The sequence below is a fragment of the Synchiropus splendidus genome, chromosome 2 (assembly GCF_027744825.2).
Source record: "Synchiropus splendidus isolate RoL2022-P1 chromosome 2, RoL_Sspl_1.0, whole genome shotgun sequence".
Taxonomy (NCBI): Eukaryota; Metazoa; Chordata; class Actinopteri; order Syngnathiformes; family Callionymidae; genus Synchiropus; species Synchiropus splendidus.
In genome coordinates this window covers 13,814,530-13,834,739 of record NC_071335.1, presented here as the reverse complement: position 1 = coordinate 13,834,739, position 20,210 = coordinate 13,814,530, and the positions used below count along the sequence as shown (strand labels likewise).

At 44.8% G+C, this 20,210-nt stretch overlaps 2 protein-coding genes across 4 annotated transcripts; one reads left to right on the top strand and one right to left on the bottom strand.

Moving 5' to 3' along the window:
• Positions 1–373: 373 nt before the first annotated feature.
• Positions 374–3,183, bottom strand: LOC128753781 (serotonin N-acetyltransferase-like). 2 transcript variants are annotated; one of them, XM_053855853.1, is made up of 4 exons: positions 2,991–3,183; positions 2,168–2,336; positions 1,943–2,097; positions 374–1,652 (listed from the first exon to the last, which is right to left on the bottom strand). In XM_053855853.1, the coding sequence occupies exons 1-4, from the start codon at positions 3,036–3,038 to the stop codon at positions 1,347–1,349; spliced, it is 678 nt and encodes a 225-aa protein (XP_053711828.1). In that variant the 5' UTR covers positions 3,039–3,183; the 3' UTR covers positions 374–1,346. The 2 variants fall into 2 exon arrangements, with proteins under 2 accessions (XP_053711828.1, XP_053711829.1); XM_053855854.1 differs by having other exon boundaries at positions 375–1,652; positions 3,013–3,115.
• A 203-nt stretch (positions 3,184–3,386) lies between these two features.
• LOC128753779 ((E3-independent) E2 ubiquitin-conjugating enzyme UBE2O-like) lies at positions 3,387–20,199 on the top strand. Of its 2 annotated transcripts, none has more exons than XM_053855850.1 (23): positions 3,387–3,530; positions 4,572–5,014; positions 11,380–11,439; positions 11,664–11,774; positions 12,167–12,264; positions 12,355–12,418; positions 12,534–12,677; positions 12,931–13,040; positions 13,494–13,644; positions 13,916–13,973; positions 14,061–14,211; positions 14,295–14,450; positions 14,545–14,699; positions 14,771–14,883; positions 14,952–15,080; positions 15,229–15,318; positions 15,382–15,700; positions 15,800–16,167; positions 16,242–16,422; positions 16,717–16,853; positions 16,974–17,177; positions 17,477–17,534; positions 18,556–20,199. In XM_053855850.1, exons 2-23 carry the CDS (start codon positions 4,622–4,624, stop codon positions 19,314–19,316), a joined length of 4,011 nt encoding a protein of 1,336 aa, XP_053711825.1. In that variant the 5' UTR covers positions 3,387–3,530; positions 4,572–4,621; the 3' UTR covers positions 19,317–20,199. The 2 variants fall into 2 exon arrangements, with proteins under 2 accessions (XP_053711825.1, XP_053711824.1); XM_053855849.1 differs by having other exon boundaries at positions 15,797–16,167.
• Positions 20,200–20,210: the final 11 nt, after the last annotated feature.

Sequence of the window (20,210 nt, the reverse complement as noted above, 5' to 3'; positions counted from 1 at the left end):
TCCTTCCTGTCTATGTGCCCCATGACTGACCGGTGACCTGTTTTCAGCCTACAACCTCCATGACGTTACATCAAATGTAAGGCTCTGTCATTTTAAGTGTCCAGCAAGAGCTTGGACTGACGGAAATGTAATCCAATAATAATTTAATACATTAAGGAAACTGTTCAAGCATATATTTTTTATCTAGCAAGGTGGTTATAAATGTCAACAATCGATCTTCCATGGATGAAAAGTGGAAGCAAAAGTGAGGGAGCTTAAGGAAAGCATGTTGATGTCTGTGCTTCAAGGAGATGAAACAGACCATCTCCTGTGAAAAGAGACATGTTTGTCAAGAAGGAGGATTTATTTTCACACCAAAGTTTGTTCTAAAATTACCCTCCAATAACAAAAAATATTACTCTGTCTGTCGAGACTTCTAGTTCCAGTTGAAGGCAGTCTTTCACTGCTGAATGGCCCTTAACTGTTTGAGTTTGTTACAATTGAATTGTGTATAGAGCCTCACAAAAGGAGACCTTGACTGTGTCAGTATCAAAATGACTTGATGGGAGTTTAAAGGCAAGACTTGTCGTTCCGTAGGAGAGTTGTGTTACCAAATATTATCTACCGCTTCCATGTTGATAAGGACAGCAGTGTTATATGTTTCACTTTGTTTTCATGTTGGCAGGTGTTGACCGCCTGCAGCCTGTAAAGCCGGTGTTATCGCAGTGGTGCTAAGGATTACGGTAGTTACCAGATTACTGGAGTTCAGTCTGTGGGAAGAACTTCTGGTCACCCGGTGCCTGGGTAGCAGTAAAAGAAAAGGGGCACTTGCCTGAAAAAAGTTGGTGAATGTGATGAATAATAAAGTGGATGATGAAGTGTGAACACTAAAGACTCAACCGGGAGCTGACAATGAAGTGATGATGCTGCTGCAATTTTAAAAAATAAACTTTATTTTTTTTTAAACAAAATATGTATTAGAGGACAATTGTATGTGTAAAATATAACAATGCTGATAAATATTTGGCAGGCAGCGATAGGTGTCAAATATCAGAGGATGATGTGTGAAAAATACAATTTGAATTATGGGTGAGTACGTCACATTCATCGTGGATTGAATTCAACGTAGCGCCATCTTCTGAGAGTCCAACTTTTCAAGAAGCAGAAGCCAAAATAAAATATTGTTTTAAGAGAGGATGAAAGGCAGCTATGTTCTAGTGGGCGTCCCGATAAATGCCCTGCACTTATCACACCAACAACATGACAAAACAGTCAGCAGATCACAAAATGTTCTTCCAGTTCCATCACCTCCTGTTGCCCAGCAACAGTCATGTGATCAAATAGCTCAGAAGTGCTTCTTCAACTCTTCAACAACCGCTGTTCCGCCGCATGAAGGCGTGGCCCCGCACTGGGTAGACCATTTCGATGAAGGTCAGGGGTCCCACTGTGATCTCACTCGGTCCCTGCACCTTGAAACCAGACTTTTGGTAGAAGGGAACCAGGAAGTCTTCACACATGAGCACGGCGCGGCGCACGTACAGCAGGCAGCGCAGGTACTGCAGGTAGCGCCACATCAGGATGGAACCTTTGCCCTGCTGCCGAAAGGTGCGGTGCACGGCCAGGACGTGGATGTGCACGGTGGTGCCATGAGGTTTATGGTATGTCAGGGCATCCTGGAAGAGGGAGGGATGTGATTTTATCAACTTTCCTCCAAGACTTTTTGTTCATTCCTCAACTATATTTAGAACATAAAACTCTTATTTAGTCACAATATATCATACATAAGTCAATAAGTTTACGTTAATAAAATCATGTATTTATTTCGCTTAAGCTGTAATGAAATTAAAAGTGTTTCTGATAGATTTAATGCTCGATTTGTTATAGTAAATTTTCATTATTTTCTCCAAACCAAAACTCTCAATTCATTAGGACAGTGAGAAAATGTTTTCTGTGAAGGCCTTACCATGGTCAGCCGGTCCTGGTCCCACAGGGATCCGATGATGAAGGCCACCAGACGCCCCTCCTCGAACCAGCCGAGAGACAGTTCGGGACACAAGGTGAGGAAGTGACGCACCTCGTCCAGGTGAAGCGGACACTCGCCGGACACCGAGATGAAGGCTGCGGAAGAGAGACACGGTGAACTTGTGTAGACCGCAAACTAATACTAGATATTACGGATCCGACTCACCTTCTCTCTCGATCTCGAACACGCTGATCGCATCCTCCGGACTGAGCGAGCGGAACTCGCTGGCGGGCAGCGTGTGTCGTCTGCCTTGTGGCCCCGGAGAGCGCATGTGCAGCGGCCTCATGAACGGCACGGCACTAACCACCGACATGAATACTTTAAAACACCGTCCCTAAAACGATTTTAACGGAGGAAAAAAACGGTTAAAACCTCCTTGGTTCCTTTGGACTTCTTCTCTCACTAATGTTCTCCTCAGCCTTCAGCTTGTTAATGCCGTCCCCTGAACGCACCGTCGGTATTTATAGTGTGGGTGCGCGGGCGTGGCCGCGCGTAATCCTGAGCCTGTCGAGAAAACCCCTCATTCCCGGGAATAAGGCAACAATAAACAGCCTGAGGCACAGGTCAGGTGGTGTAACTCTTTGTCTGGCGTGATCCTCGTCAGGCCACCGGGACCAGGGATTTCAGTGATCATGAGATGTTGGAGTTCACGTGTACAGAATCAAGAGATTTATTCGATTTAAAAGACTACGATTATTGGCGCTGCCTTCCGAAAACAAGTCGCTCCTGTTATGAAGTGATCGGATGAGAAAACCAAAAGGAAATCATTTTGAAAAGCGCGCGGACCAACACAACCACACGTGCATATTAATTCTAGTGAGGTATTTCTTATATACAACTCATTTTCCCCTGATCACCACCCTACATTTTGTCTGACTAATAGAGTTAAATGTCAGCAATGAAACAAAATGTGATTTACATCACATCTTTACATCATTTTTTTCAACAAATATTGCAGAAACATTTGTGTGATTTGGTGAATATTTACATTGATGTAATACGTTATATACTTCCTGATGGGTTCTTTCAATTCCATCCTGATAAAAATACCTAAAGAAAATTGAAGCACCTAATTCTATCAGTCATCAGCGTAATAGTGATGAGAAAATAGTTGTATTAAATGTGCCACAGCTCTTATCTGTCTTCCCTTCTCCTGTGGTGCTTTACACAGCACGTGGCAGTCAATTCATGCTGTCTCAGATTGCTTTACACTGCCATGAGGTGAGGGTCCTTTTATTCACCCAGACTGTCAATTCAAAATAACCACCACTTTGTTGTGCTTTAATATTTTCCCTCTTTATTACACGCCACTTTTAAAAGATTTCCTTTAAGCCTGGGCTCTGATAAAAGGTTTGAATTGCACAGCATGCAAAAATAATGTCAGGTCAGCCACAATGAAAGACATAAAACTGGTGACTGTTGAAGAAATTCATGAAGAAAATGGATGTCAGTCTAAAGTGTTTATCTAGTCCCTCTCAACTTTTGATTTTTACGCTCACGTCATAAATTGGGATAAGAAGTACAAACTGTAAGTAACCACCTTTTGGGGATTCCTGTTAAAAATTCATTCAGAGTAATAAATGAATTCACAGAGTAGTTCACGTAAAAACACCATGAGTTGCTGCCTACCGCAGCCATCCTAAGGTCTGGACTTACTCTTCATGTGATTTCTCCTGGAGACTTTCCACTGGCAGTCCATTGTCCCGATAAGTGGAGTTCAAGATTTTCCACACTTTCGTATGCAGATCTCTGAATAAGAGGATTACAGAAAGAGTGGGAGCGTGTTTGTCACCTCTTCACTCTCTGAACCATTTTAGGAATGCACATTTTACATGTGTATTAAAAAAGCCACTCAAACAGTTGAATATTTCCATTTTATTGGTCAATATATTTGATTTATTTCCATAGTGAGGAGGACTGTTTGAAAAATAGGATGACAGAAACCCTAATCCATAAGCGTGGGCTCTGTACAGTGAAGTTTATGATCAGTCATAAAGATGTGCCTGATGTTGACAGCCTTAAACCAGTCCAATGATTCAGGTCCTCTCTTTCTCATGCTCCATAGTGAGCATGGTTCTGTGAAGGTTTCTGCTTCTCCTTGAAATTAATTTTAATTACAGTGATGTAAATATTACATTATATAATATAATATATATAATATAATATATATTATAATACAAATAATATAATATAGTATAACATATATAATATATAATATATTATATTAATATATATATATATATTAATATTACATTATATTATATAAATATACACTTTCTAGTTTAACATATAAGCATCACCTACACTGTGACTTAAATAAGCAATGTATGCATGTATTTTTTTTATATTATATGTATATATATATATATATTATCCACAAAATGCTCCCTGCACAAACTCAAGGGCCGATCTTTTGGTGAAGCTCTAACCCTCTATTCTGGTCCCTTCAGTGGCGCCACCGCTGTTTTGTTGGGCTTAGTATGAGCGTTTTCCTACGTCATGACGTTTACTTACGTTTACGCTACTTACGCAGTATCCTACGTAACCACGTGCGCCTCCCTGCTTCCAGGTTATCCACCGTCATCCTCGCGCTCCAGCATCACTTTGACAACAGTGGCGATGGCGGAGGCCGCAGAACCTCCTGCATCCCCGGCCCCCTCCCCAGCAGCAAGTCCGTGCTCCGAACCACCGTCCATGGCCCCGTCACCCACGGCGGACGGCTCCCAGCGGCTCCTCTTCTCCCACGACTTGGTGTCCGGACGGTACCGTGGATCCGTGCGCTTTGGCCTCGTCCGGCTGATCCACGGAGAGGAAGAGTTTAACTCGGACTCGGACATAGATGAGAGCGGGGGCAAGGGAGGCGACGGAGCAGGAGGCGGCGGCGGAGGAGGACGAGGACCGGGTTCGGATACTGAGAGTGCCGTGGACACCTCGAGTCAACCTCTGGGGAGAGGTTTCGTCCGCGTGCAGTGGTACCCTGAAGGAGGGAAGCAGGACATCAGAGAGACGAAGGTAGAACCACCTATTGTTCGTTCCTACCAACTAATGTTTGGTGACATTGATGTGAAGTCACGTCTGCACGAGCTGCTTTAGCTGGTTAGCCTGCAAGCGTATGCTAGCTAGCAGTTTAGCCCAAAAGCCTCATGTCACTCGGCTAACAACCAGCATATGGTTGTTGCTCTTGACCCTTAGCTCTGGCTACACACCATGTCCTCGTATTAGATACTTAAATGGTGTTGTTATGGCCGTCGGCCTACACGATACTGTGGCAGAGCCAGCAGGCTACACCCTGTTCAGGTCATTGCCTTAATGGGGTCATAAAGCCAGCCACACCGGGTGAGGGGTGGGGACACCCTGGACAGTATGTCCAAGACCATATACCAACAGACAACCACTCAAGCTTGCAACGTGTTGGTGTCGTCAATGACACCCTTGTGTGTTGGGAGGAAGCCGGAGTGTGAAGCCTGGACATACAGATATAAGTGTTCTGCTTGGTACCTGCAGTGCATACACTTTTATGTTTGTGGTTCTGAGACGGGAACTCGATTTCAGTTTAAACCAAGACTTGTCTTCCATCTGCTTGTTATTGGGAGACATTGTAGAGGCGTCTAGTCGATGTTCAGTCAAGGGAAGAAGCCTCTTCTTATACTGTGACTGCAGTCAGTCTGTGTGAACCCCAAATTCAGGATTTCAAAACATTCAAGCTTCATGTCAGTTGGGTACGACACCTATGCCTCGCCTTCTTAGGTGCTTTCTGCAGCCTTGACTGCCAGGCACCTTTTTTTCCTTCCATGAACATCATTCAATAACTCACCACTGATCTGCTGCAAAATCCACCGAGACTCACTCAGTGGAGTATGTGGATATCCTTACTTCAACCTGGAGACAGGTGTCACGAGAAGAATCATCTGTCACACCTCTCCTGCGCTTCAATGTCAGTAGCGGCAACTTTAGTGCAAGTTTGTCATGTGTTAGTTTTTTAGAAACGAGTTGTAAAAGTTGCTGGAGTTTGATTTCTATTTTCTAATAATTCTAAGGATGTTGAATGCTCCCACTGACTTTGTGTCAGTTTTAGGTTGTCAATGAGCCTCTAGTAATCCACTGCAAAAGTACACACATTATTTATTTCTAATTTTGCCGACTACAATATAAAGAAGAAATACTGGAATAATGCTGCGCAGAACCTGCTTTGACAGACGTTCTCCAGTGTTTTCCTGCTCTTTGTGACAGTGGCCGTGCGGCTGAGAGGACTGATCTGGAAACCGCTGTTTCAGAGGTGTTTGTGTTGCTTCTCTATACATGTAGGTCATTGTACGTAGAGTCTATTTTCAGGCCTTGTGTTGCTTCTTTTTTTAAGCTGAAAAGAGAATAGTTCTGGCCCAGGTGTCTTTCAGTTCTCTTACTGGAAAAAGGAAACGGTACCTTATGTGCTGTGTCATTGACAGTCCTGTAGTGCTGTCCTGTGTATGAACAGACACCGAGTTTATATATATTTCTCAATCAAAACAAGGGTAGCCTTTATTACTATTTTCCAGAATGGACACCAAACTGTAACTTTTTTAAAGAAAATTGTTTTGATTTTTATTTTGCACTCAAATATTTCACATTGTTTGATATATATTTATTCTACCATTCAGAATAGATGGAATTAATTTGAGTCAATGTATCTGAGAAGCTAACTGTCATGGTACATCTAGAAAATACAGTATCTTTGTCTGGTGTAAAACTTCTCTTTTCTATTGATGGAAAATATTGAAACAGGTTGTGGTACTGGTACTTATCCCGGTCAGGGTTATAATGAGTGTGAGCAGTGGAAAAGGAAAAAGAGGAAAGCACCAACAACGAGAACAGTTATCTGTGATGCAGCAGATTTTTACATGTCTATCGATTTGAGATGTCTAGATGTCAAGTGTTGGGTTGCATGAATATGTGGGTACACTGAAATATTGTGGTACAGTATCTACATGTCAAATTAGCTCTATTGATATTTAATAAATCTGTACACAAGATAAATAGATGTTTTTGAGTTGCGTTCATGCTTCTGACTGCTGTTTGCAGTCATTTTAAAGTGAAGTGGACAGTTAGGAAATGGTATGGTTTATTGTAATTGAATTTCACAAACAGCCAAGGGGCCATCCAGACATTATGTGTCTTGTAGTCTACTGGCATTGGCTCATCGCATGTTCAGCACTATCAAGCGTATTGGCAGACCTTGAAACACTCATCTTCATGAACATTTCACTGAGTGATGACGGAAATGATAGGTGAAAGATCGAAATGCTGAGTGAAACTAGGCTGGTGTTGATCCAGGATGTGGGCAAGCCGGGCCTCATAGTCCCCTCAAACATGTAAGGAAAATCAACCAAAACCCAAACTCTGTTGATGGAGAAGTGCATAGGTTCTGGAGCTTTCTGTTGAATTACACAAGGTCTCAGGCCAAAATGGCACACTAAGTTAGCCAGCGGGAATAAAGCTTCAGTGCTTCCGGTAAAAGCCGCACAGCTTCTGCTGCACTGTCTTGTCATCCTCTAAAGTGGCTGTCAATCTCTGGAGGAACGTCCTGATAGCTCCTTCTCCCCTGCTTCTACTCTGTAATAAGAGATGGAAGTTCATTCGTATTCGTTCTGTCATCCACTCAGTGCTTTGTTTTTTTCCGTCCTCAAAATATTGCAGACACATACAGTACAGGAGAACATGGCACATGGGAATAGCCTCGATGCTGTTTAGCTATATTGCTAACTTCAACCACAAAGTAATTGTTAAATGTGATTTTATTAGTGTTTCTTCTACTATTTTGTTTTTATATTTTTATGGATGCCCTAAAGTCACAAACAGCATTCCATGTACAGTATTAATGCACTTGACTTTTAAAGCTTTAGATCTGGAATAATGTGTTTTGTGTACATCAGCTGCGAGTTGTATGTAGTGGCACTTGAGTAGTGGTATGTATATTTTATTTTTTTCTCCCGGTGAAGTTCCGATCCTTTAATTCCAATATATTTAATAACCCGTACCTGATATTTGTACTTGTTTTCCCAAAAATCGATCTTCACATTAGGACTTTCTATGAGCCCAAATCTGTCTTGTGCTGCAACCATGTACTGGCAGCAAGTCAGATCCAACAAGAACAGTTTTTGTCCTCCTCCACCCTTGTGCTCCCCTCCCCTAACCTTGTCCATCTTTCCCCTCCTCCACCTCATCCACTTCCCCTCCCCACTGCATCCACCTCCAGTGTCCCAGTGGACCACTGTTGGAGATAGTTGACGTAATGTGCCGCTGACTGGATGCTTGTCCATCTCCTGCCCAGTGATAATGGATCGTATTTCAACTCTTCTGTCTCTGTTTTGATGGGCACACATGGAGACATAGACTGAACCTCTCTCACTAAAGTCTGTCTGCATCACTTCTGTCATCTCTCTTTCTGTCTTTCTGTCTCTTTATTCCTATCAGTGTTGCTGTGCTCCAGCCCACTTCGGAGACTGTTGATGTCTACTCTTACATCTTCCTCCTTTTTTCATATCTGCTAATCTGCTTCCTGCTCTCTTCTGGTCTATTTCTGGACCCTGCTCTCTCTTTCTTCACTCTTTATGGTTCTCATGGGATTTGTCCAACTCCCACTTGTGGAACTGGCTGCAGCCTTCTTTTCTTGGGTTCTATTCAGTTGGAGAGATCTGACAATTCTTCTGTGTTATAGATGAGGTGGCTGTTTGTAAATGAAGGACACAGGAATTATGTTTGGAGGAGTTTGGGATATCATTAACCCACAGTTCCATCATCCATTTTTTTTCACCTCTATTTTGCAACTTAACAAATTCAATGACAGACTGTTATTTTGGGGTCAAATATGAGGGGTGTGTGTAGTTATGAGGGGCAGAGTTTTAGTAATATGATATTGATGCGTTCCTGGGGATTTTTCTTCTCATCCAACAGCGAGGATCAGAGGAGTGTGGTTTAACTAATACGCTCCAGGATGCTAGCTGCTGTCACTCTGCCTAGTTGGGACCTTCTCATGGTTCTTGAGTCTGAGATGGTGGCATGTACTGGGAGGGAAATATTGTTTATTCTCAGATGGTGTCCCAGTTGAATGTAGGAATGCATTAGTGGGTGAAGATGAAGTGTGCATTTCCTCCAATTATAGTTGGATGATACATGTTTTATCGTCAGGTTTATGTTGTACCAAGTAAGTACCCCGGTAGTGTTGGCGCACAGTAAAGCAGGCGTGGCCTGAGCTGCAGTACTCTGCAGTGTCTCCCTCTCCATGTCTTCATCCAGCACCTGAGTAATGACTTGTGTTAATTAGGCAGGGAAGTCAAAGCAAATGCTGTTGTCCATCGATCTCTGTAATCGATCCTAACCTTTCTACCCTTACACCCGGGAAGACGCTCACTAGGTTTGCAGTGTCCTGCACAAATGTTGTATCATGTATTCCGATCGCAGTAGCTTGGCCTGATCACCACACAGTTAAGTCTAGCATTAAAAAAGACTGTCATAAAGGTTGGTTTAAGGTCAGATTTTTGCATTGAACTGAGACAAGTGTGTATCCTCTAACACTTGGTTTTTAGTTGTCAACATCCCAGAAATGGGTGGAGTAGAGTTACTCTTGAGTCGAGAGACGAAGTGGAAATACTGCACGGGACACACAGGAGAAAGTGCAGCTCTGATGACATGCGAGCTCTTTACAAATTCCTAGTAGTCTGTCTGTGCTAAGCCCACTGGCAACTTCCTCAAAACATGGAGTCTGATGCCTGGTTTATTTTGTTTGGTTTTGCTGTTCAGCCATACTGAGGACCAACGATGTGAACATGTACAGGACAGAATTAGAAACACAACTGGTGCAATTCATAAAGGTTTTTACTAAGTCTTGTTTTGAAATAAGAATGTAGAGAAACAAAAAGTGGTCTAATTCAGTCTCACAACAAAGAAAACAATAATAATTAAACAATACAGCATGAAGCCTGTAAAATGGCGTCCGATTGCACTAGGGCTCAATTGTGTGGCGGGTCGCCGACGTTTGCGCAGGTGCAGGATCTGGATGAGGCAGCCTTGAGCCCCGGTCGCAACACATTGTCTATATAGAGCGTAGGAAACTTCTGCTTGTTGCTTGTGGTGTCACCAGAGTTTGACGGTGGGGTGGTGTTGGGGATGCGAGTAGGCAAAAACCGCTGATAACTCCGCAGCATAGGGGGTCTTGGCATAGGGATTCCCTATGCTGCTATAGCGCACCCTGATACTTGAGATAAATGTATGGGGGAAAATGTGATGCACATTGTCCACTAGTCGTATAAAAACAGATGTCACTAGAAGCCATGGCTTACTAGAGGCATACAGAATACAATACACATACAGAAGTTCTAAAGGGAAACTTAACAGGGTTCCCACCCAGTGCTTGACTGAGAATTTCCAAACTCAGACACATCTTCAGCTGGAGTTGTGTGTGTTGTGGTAGAAAATATCCAATCTAGTAAGAGAGAGATGGAGTGTTGAGTACCTCAAGGCTCAGTTCTGGGACCCAAATTCTTCATACTATACTATTTGTGTATATTGATGATACTATCAGTGAAGAGTATCTGAAAACAAAAAGAAATAAACATGTAAAAGTATATATAAGACACTAAAACGTCAAGGCTACTCAAAGATCAAAAGTAGCTGACAGTAACAGACAGAACAACATAAAGGACATGAAACGGGCAGTTAATGTTACTTTGAGTTCATGTCATGACAGATTATGGAAGAGTGAACAAACATAGGAGGGTAGATTAAAACTAAGATCCACTCATGCAAAATGTACAAATGCACATAAAGTGCCTGATTAATTTTCTGCTCACGTGGTGAACATGTACAAACGCAGGTGTGTCGTTCGACAAATCTCCACAGTTACGTCTCACACCAGGTGGAACCTGTTTGTTCACTCACTTGGTTTCGTATGTTTGTGTAGTGCAATTGAAGGCTGAATTTTCTGCATGTACGACAGTGCTGTTGCTGCATCAGGGCAAACATGTGTATCGTATGGCACTCTAGTTCAGCGAGGCAATTACAGGAGAGATTTTTTGGATACACTCATTTATGGAGGAAATAAAAATGATACAAATTGTGTGAACAACCTGTGTGTTTCGACAAAGAAACGCAAGGAAGGAATTGGGGCTCTGTTCAATGGCGCTCTCTTGGTTTTTGATGAATGATGGGCTTATCTGTGACAAAGTTTAGGGCTCAACTTCCCCTCTTTGTTTTCACTTGAGATCAAACTCGTATAAAAAGGAACTTCAAATGAATTAACTGAATATTTCTAAACATGTAGTTTGGTGATAAAGACAATTGCTCAATACTGATGATGAAATCTGAACTGCATTTTCATTAACCTGTTTTTTGTTTCTTTCCAGTTGAAACTTGAAGATCGCTCGATCGTGATTCGAGACATTGTGAGAAGGAACAATTCTAATGTGAGTGAAGTCTCATTTTCACTTTGTCCCTCTCTCCGTGCTCTTTCTCAGCTTTCTCTGTCTTTCTCGAGTTATACCCGTTCACTGCTTCTGTCGTGACTGGAATCATTATGAATTGTTTAAGCTTCAGGAGCAGTGAAGCTGCAGGACCTCCAAAAATAGTGATGAAAAATCCTTGTCTTGTATGGCATTGTCAGCATGTTTCATGTGTGTTTGTGTTGCAGGACAACCAGTGTGGCATTGTGACCAACATAGACATCGAGTGTGCTGTGAAAATAGTGGGAACAAATTGTGTTTTGTATCCCGTCAACAGTAAAGACCTGCAGCACATTTGGGTAAGTTTTGATGTTCTCAGTTGGGAATAATCGAAAAAATTTTATCAGCAGCTTCATAAGAGCAAGCAAGCTGTTGCAAATAAGCTGCACTTTTGCCTCTTAAGTTCTTCCTCAATTAAAAATCCTATCCACTGACCACAGCCAGATAAGTTAAATTAGAAAATCAAGTTAATGCCACGGTCGTGCTGAGACTCTTGGCTCAGTTCCTCTATGTGGAAGTAGTTTGTAAATGGATTGCTTGAACAACAACCCAGTTTAGTTAAGTTTAAAAAAAAAAGAAAGTAAATTCAAAAATATGAAAAGTTAATGTGCATGTGAAATTATAATTTTGACTTTTTGTTTACGTTCTCACCTTTGGATGAGATGAAACTCATTGCAATTGTTGTGCTCAGTCCTTCATGTACGGTGACTACATTGCCTACGACTTCTGGCTGGGCAAAGTGTACGACCTGACCAATCACATTATCCTCAAGCTTTCCAATGGAGCCAGGTGTGTTTGTTTGTGTGTTTGTATTCCTCATTTCCTTGCAAACCGCACTGTTGAATCCTGACAGCCAGTGTTCTGTCCCCTCCCCTCCAGGTGCTCCATGAGTGTGGAAGACGGTGCCAAGCTCTATGATGTCTGTCCACATGTCAGCGACTCGGTGCGTAGTCACCTGTGTTATTGTCTGGTGTTCGTATTTACACTCAGGAAAAGGTGTTTCTATATATGTATTCATGTTTTGTTTTTCACAGCTGTTGATGTTCTTTTCTTTCCAGGGTCTGTTCTTCGACGAGGCCTATGGTTTTTACCCAGGCCAGGTCCTGATTGGCCCAGCTAAAGTCTTCTCTAATGTCCAGTGGCTGTCCGGGGTCAAACCTGTCCTGTGCAGAAAATGCAAGTTCAGGGTGGTGGTGGAAGAGGTAGCACTTTCAACTGTCTTTGATGCATCATCTGTGTGATACAGTCTGTTTCGTCGACTGTTTGGTCGAGCCGCTTGTGAATGCTGGTGATTTGTGTTTGAGAATTGTGACAGACTTTTGGGAAAGAGGAAGTATTGAACAGTTATTAAGACCCTGGTTTCTTGGACTGGATTAAAACGACAGTGACATCATGTAGCAGTCCATGTCCATTCACTAAGTAGCTTTTGATTGACTCACAAATTTTCGTTTTCAGGTGAAAGTGGTTGAGTTGAAAGTGACATGGATCACGAAGAGCTACTCGCCCAAAGGATCCGACAGTGTATTTCCACCTGCTTCCACCATCACTCAAGAAAATCTCTGCAGGTTTGTCCTGCCCCCTCACCTTTCCCCGATCAAAAAACAGAACGTACCTCAAGGCTAAAGCATGTTGGCGTCTGCGTTATTTATGAATAAAAAAAAACCACTTGCAGTCAGTCTGCTGGCCTCTTTTTGGGTGGTTTTGTGTTTAGCACAAAATATACCAAGAAACGTCTAACTAATATACGAAAATATTATATAAATATATTTATAAATATTTCTTTTAAAATCGTCCTCGATGTCATGTTTTTACATGATGGTAAATATACCCATCAAATAGAATAGGTTGATTTTCGCGTCAAAGTTGTCAATATCATAATCCAAAAAAATATTTTGGGTGTGATATGAGTGTGGGTCTGAGGGAGTCTGGCTCTAGTGAACCACTTTTACTTATTCTGTATCATGATTATGCTTATCACATTTTGAATAACTTTCTGGCTCCTTATTGTTCTGTCACAGAGTACGGCGTCTGGGCTACTACGATCACACACAGCGCCAGCTCGGGGAAAGGGCCCTCTACATCTTCTCTGGCAAGGGCGACGCATCACGCATCACGTGTGACTGGCCTGAAGGCGCGCCGGTCCTTCCTGAAGACCCTACCGCCCGAAAAGTCAGTGGTTTTTCTCCTATTGTTGCTCCTTCAATCTGTAGTGGTTGTTACCTGTCCTTAGTGATCAATGGATCAAATAGCAGTGAACAAATGGCAATTGGAGGACAGGTTACATAATGTTGGGACTGACCACTGCAGACTGGGAATGAGTTGTAAAAGTGAAAATCTACCTCGATACAATACAATCCCAGTAGAATTCCCCAAATGTGTGACAAATAAGGGATGTCTAATGTGATCACTACCGAATTAAAAGTCTGTCTTTATCGTGCAGTTGAAAAGAATATTCAAGAAAGATCCTGTGAAGAAGCCGGAGAACGCCACCATGCAAGGTATTCACATTACTGCGCTTTGATGCAGAAGCTTTGAACGCACACTTCATAGTTGTGACCACAGTTTTTGTCACCGTTTTACTTCAGGGGAGCAGAAATCAGAGCACACGGAGCATCAGAACACGAATGGCCCGCTAGAACCCCCACACAGCCCATGTAAGACCCCGGACGACGGCCATGGTGAACACTTGGACCCGGACGCTGACGACGAGGCGGCTGAAGACACGGATGACACCAGGTCAGTTGCAGCTCAGAGTAGCTCAACAGTGCTGCAGGTGTTTACCCAGACACCTGAGCTTTGTTCTTAACTCCTCTCCACAGCTCCCTTACGTCGTCGGCAAGTTCCACCGCTTCCTCTCAGAGCGGTGGTCCGGCAACCAACCGCAAGAAGAGCATCCCACTCTCAATCCGCAACCTGAAGAGGAAGCACAAGAAGAAAAGGACCAAGTTCTCTCGGGAGTTGAAGCCGGGGGACAGGTGGGTCCAAAACTGTCCGCTTAACTGTCTAGTTCGTTTCTGGCTTTGTTCAAGACTTGTCAGTGAACTTTTATTTGAATTGTTTTTTTTGCAGGGTCGCGGTCGAAGTTGTCTCTACCAAGACGACCGCTGATGTCATGTGGAAGGACGGGCGCGTGGAGAAGGGAATCCGATCGAATGACCTCATTCCAATTCAGCACCTGGACAGCCATGAGTTCTGCCCCGGAGACTTTGTTGTTGACAAACGACGTGAGAAACGCAAAATAGTCAATGGAGGTTTGGAGCATGTTGTTCATTAGCTTCTCTTTGTTTTACTGAAGCCCAAGCCCTCCAGGACCTAGGGGTCTACGGGGTGATCCAGTCAGGTGATCACAGAGGCAGGACTTGCGTTGTGAAGTGGATCAAACTCAATTCCACCGGCGACGACGTGGAGGTCAGTTTTGAGTTAAGATGACGACCACAATGCATGCGATTGTCCAACCAGCCCCATTTCTTCTGCAGGTTCTGGGACTGGAGGAGGACGTCAGCGTGTACGACATCGCGGACCACCCCGATTTCCACTTCCGCACCACCGACATCGTGATTAGAATCTGGAACTCTGAGAACGGACAGAATGAATGTGAAAATGATGTGAGATTTTTTTTTTTTTTTAAGGATAAGACACTTTTCCTTCCCCTCGTACACTTCCTCCTTGACTGTACAATTGTGGATTTTTAACCCGAGCAAAATAATGATCATATCAGATATATCATCTCTCTCTTCATTCTGTCTTCTGCAGACCTCAGTGGGTCAGGTGTCCAGGGTGGACGTGAGCAGTAAGGTGGAGGTGGTCTGGGCGGACAATTCCAAGACCATCGTGCTTCCACAGGTAACTCACCTGCGTAAGTGATTCACACACAAGCAGGCTTCTGATCACACCCGCCACTCGCAGCACCTGTACAACGTGGAGTCAGAGATCGAGGAGACCGACTACGACTCCGTGGAGGACACAAGCAGCGGACTGTCGACGGAGGAGTGGGAGGACGAGAGTGACAGCTGGGAGACGGACAACGGCGTCACCACGGAGGAGGACGGACAAATCAGCAACGCAGATGTGACCGTAACGGCCACGCCCACCGCCACACCCACCGATTCATCGGCTTTCATCATTCCACCTGAAGAGGGCAGCAGCGATGCAGGCGTCTGTCCATCTAAAGCAGTGACTGGGGAGGATGGAGAGGCCGCTGCGGCTCAGTCCACCTCAGAAGGAGGTGCGGAACTATTGATTCGTATTGGTTAAACGCTGAGAATATTTTTGATGATCATAGAAAAATGTTTCTTTAACTCATTTATGGCTTTTCTTTCAGCAGCAGGTGCACAAGGTGAGACTGTCAATGGTGCTGAGAGGCTCACCAAGGACAGCTCCTCTCGAGCCTTCAGGGAGCTGAAGGAGGCCTTGAAAATCCTGGAGAGCTTAAAGAACATGACCGTGGAGCAGCTGTGGTACGGCGGCCTGCCGACCTCCCCGACATGCGCCGAACCCACCTCCACCTCAAACGAAGCCACCACAGTCACACCTGTACCTTCAGAGAAACCCACCAAGGAGAAGCGCTTCCTCGACGACATTAAGAAGCTGCAGGAGAACCTGAGGAAAACGCTAGATAATGTGGCCATTGTGGAGGAGGAGAAGATGGAGGCTGTGGTGGAAGCTGGGAGCAGCACTTCAGCGACAGCAGAGGTGCGGCCATTGTTGCAAAAGTCCTGGTGTGTTGACGGTCTCTGGGATGTTCTCTCATGATTGTCACGCTGCAGACGGAGAGAGTTGGTGAGGAGAAGCCGGTGCAGGAAGCTCAGACCCCTGTAGGAGGACAGGAATGGGGCAGTGACGTTCTCAGTGACACGCCGGTGCTGTGCCAGCAGAGCGGCGGGAAACCTGGCGTCACCTTCACCAGTGCCAGAGGAGAGGTCTTCTCTGTGCTGGAGTGGGCTCCAGGTGAGACAAGTGCTGATGCTGCCACTGTGGTTGTTAGTAGCTTTTAACTGTTTTAAACAACTGAAAAGTCTTTATTTTGAGTTGTATTTTGTGTTTCTTTTTTACTATAAAAGATGCTCAAATGTACTTTTGCACTTTACTTTTGTACTGTTTTTAAAGTATAAGAGGATGTATGCATTGTTTTATGTATTTATTTACAACAGGAAATGAATAAATTTGGTTGATGTTATTGTGCCATTTTTTTGGTTGAGAAAAAGGAGAGGATTAACCTAAGCGTTGCTTCTCTTGCTGCAGACACTCACTCATTTAAGAAGATGGAGTTCCAGCCTGCGGAGGCCAAGAAGTTCTTCAGCACCGTGAGGAAGGAAATGGCTCTGCTGGCGACCTCCCTGCCTGATGGCATTATGGTCAAGACCTTCGAGGATCGCATGGTCAGTATTCTGCTGAGGCGTGGCTCGGTCACCTTTGGAAATGTTCCGTTATCATTAAAGTTATCCAAAAATATGAGGCATGATTTTGTCTCTGACTCCTGCTCATGTTTCCCTCTGCAGGATCTGCTGTCGGCGCTGATCAAAGGGCCGACTAGAACTCCCTACGAGGACGGCTTGTTCTTGTTTGACATCCAGCTGCCCAACATCTATCCTGCGGTGCCGCCGCTGTTCCGCTACCTGTCGCAGTGCAGCGGGCGTCTTAATCCCAACCTCTACGACAACGGGAAGGTCTGCGTGAGCCTGCTCGGCACCTGGATTGGAAAAGTGAGTTGTCCTTGTTGTTGATTTGGCACTCGAGTGTTGTGTGCTTCTATTATGAATTTTGGGTTTCTCTGGCAGAGTAGCTGGCTGAATGTTATAAAAATGGTTGCAGACAGTAAAAATAGAATTGAACTGCAATTTGTCAATGAAAAGCTTAAGTTAGATATTATGAGTATATTATTGCAGTAATACATACATGCAAATGTATGTATTACTGCAGTGTGTTGTGATTTGGCTATCGAGGATTAGCTTCCTGCATATTTTGGGATGTTTGAAGTACATATCTGCTTGTCTTTTCCCAGGGAACCGAGAGGTGGACGAGCAAGTCTAGTCTGCTGCAAGTTCTCATCTCTATACAAGGTGACACACACACGCGCGCACACACACACACACACACACTTGTATTCCTTTTGTTGTGGGGACCTCTCATTGCCATAACCCTTTCCCCAGCCTCTCACTGTGAACCGAACCATCCAAAACACATGGCTCACCTTCACCAGGACTCTGAACCAAACTGAAACCCAATTATAATGACCGAACTATTTTGAAGTTTTAATCCTCAAATTGAGCCTTGAACTCGTGTGGTCTGGCATTATATACATGGTAAACACTCTCAGTGAGGCAGTACAGCTGACCTCCAACCAGTGTTGGACAGTTTGTGATGTTAAACTCCACTATTTGTGAAGTGTAATTTCTCATACTGTTATTAATTACATGTTAAAATATGGTTTTATTCATCATCCCTGTGACGCCAAGCAAACTTGACTGTCAGTTTGCAGGTGATATGTATTATACTGTATTTCTGAATACAGCACAGCCAAATCTTCACATACATCAAGGTGTATTAAAAAAAAAAAATATATATATATATATATATATATATATATAAAAACAATAATATAAAATGAATACACTGTGCCACTGTGAACCTATTCCACTTGGTTATTAGAAAGGAATTAGTTATGCGGTGATAAATATTTCAGTGGAAAGATAAATATTTATTTAGTTAGGATTATTATTTTTTGAGGAAACATATTTCATCTTTTAAATATTAAAACAGGAAATGCAAAATCAGCACGGTGGAATGTTTCTGTTTGTACTGATGGTTGACCAGTGGCTGAACTTGATTTTGGTGACTTGAGCCGAAGTTCTGTGATGCTCTCGTGATGCTCATGATAAATGTCTCCCCATCAACTCGCGGTAATATAGATTCACACCAGTAGGGGGTGGTGTCTGAAAATAGGCAACTGCAAAGGAGAAGGTTCATCCTCACATGCAGTGTTTAGCTCTGCTGTCATGTGATGGGAGCCTTTGATATCGTGAGCTTTAGATAAACACTGTGACCCGTGTCCTATCAGTGACCCGCGTGACCCTGTTGCAGGTCTGATTCTGGTGAACGAGCCGTACTACAACGAGGCGGGCTTCGACAGCGACCGCGGCCTGCAGGAGGGCTACGAGAACAGCCGCTGCTACAATGAGATGGCCCTGATCAAGATGGTCCAGTCCATGACCCAGCTGCTGCAGCACCCGGTGGAGGTCTTCAAGCAGGAAATCCAGGAGCACTTCCTGTGCAGCGGCTGGCGGCTGGTGCATCGGCTGGAGGGCTGGCTGGAGCTGCACGAGGCCTCCGAGAAGAGCTTCTCCTCCCGAGCCTCCTCGCGGCCTCACAAGGACCGGACTTCCTCTGTAGAAACTGTGGATGAGCAATTCGTTCTGGGTTGTGGGCCCGCGGCCATGGCCCACAGCAGTCCCAATAAGCCCGGCGAGGACGGGGTGACAGCCGTGGGCAGTATTATGGAGGAGGACCTGGAGGATTCAGGTCTGAGTCCCTCCACCACCGCTCAGCAAGAACTGAGCCAGAACTCGGACCTTGGCGCAGCGGGCGGCGCTGCCAGTGGGACCCCAGATTTGGCCACAGCCCCTGAGGGGGCGGCGGCCGCAGGAAGCCAGCAGGTGGTCAGACCAAAGAAACGGAGAAAGAGTTACCGCAGCTTTCTCCCCGAAGGCAGTGGCTACCCGGACATCGGCTTCCCGCTCTTCCCGCTGTCAAAGGGGTTTGTGAAAAGCGTGCGCGGGGTCCTGCTGCAGCACCGAGCCGCCCTGACCGCCGCCGCCATCCCAGAGCACACAGAGGACAAGTAAGTGCCTCGTGAGCCACGGAGGAGGCCGAGGGCGGGGCCTCCTGCTTCCTTCCCACGTTCCACGGTGCACTGCCCCAGTCTCCGCCCCCCTCGCCTCCATCTCTAGTCTTAACCTGCGCCACTCTCCATGAAAGGGACACCACACCTCCAACCTGGATATGAGCCGGCGTGATGAAGAGCGACGGCAGAGGTCAGTGCCATGAAGTCTGTCGGGCTCACCCCTCAGGGTCTGACGCCCCTGAAGAACCTTGAACTCTCCTGCTGCGGAGACTTTTGTAGCACTACTGATGACATCACCGCCGAGTCCTGCACTAGAACGCCAGTCTCTCGCAGACAATGGCGGCGTACGCCAAACTCTCCACTTGCATGCACACACACAGACGGAGACACGCGCTGAATGTCAACTGCCAACCACGACTGCTTCGCTCGCCTCCCGCCACACGCTGGAGACCACGTTTACACTCACATCTGCCGGCCGTGAGCCCAGGACGTCCTGTTTTTATAGACAGGCGCCTCTCAGCCCTGACGCCACTCGCCACCAAACACGCCGCATCCATTCCGTCTCCATGTCGACATGTTGCCTTACCTGGGTGGTTGATGATCATGTGGTGAGCTGTTCCAGACGTGGACCCGACCATTCGAGGGGTGTTTTTTGTCCTTTCATTGCCAATAGTTTGCGTCAGTTGAATCCCGCTTGACTGTTTCTTCTTCTTCTCCTTCTCCCACGACTGCGGATGATGGTGCACAGAGTAAACCTCCGTCGCTCACTTTGCTTCTCTATTTAAAATGCAGTCTGGGTTATGAATTTACTGTGAGACTCGGGGTCCAAATGTGCTTCCTTGGGAAATCGGAGCAGTCTTTGTTTACATTTTTAATAAAATGAAGACAGGTTTTT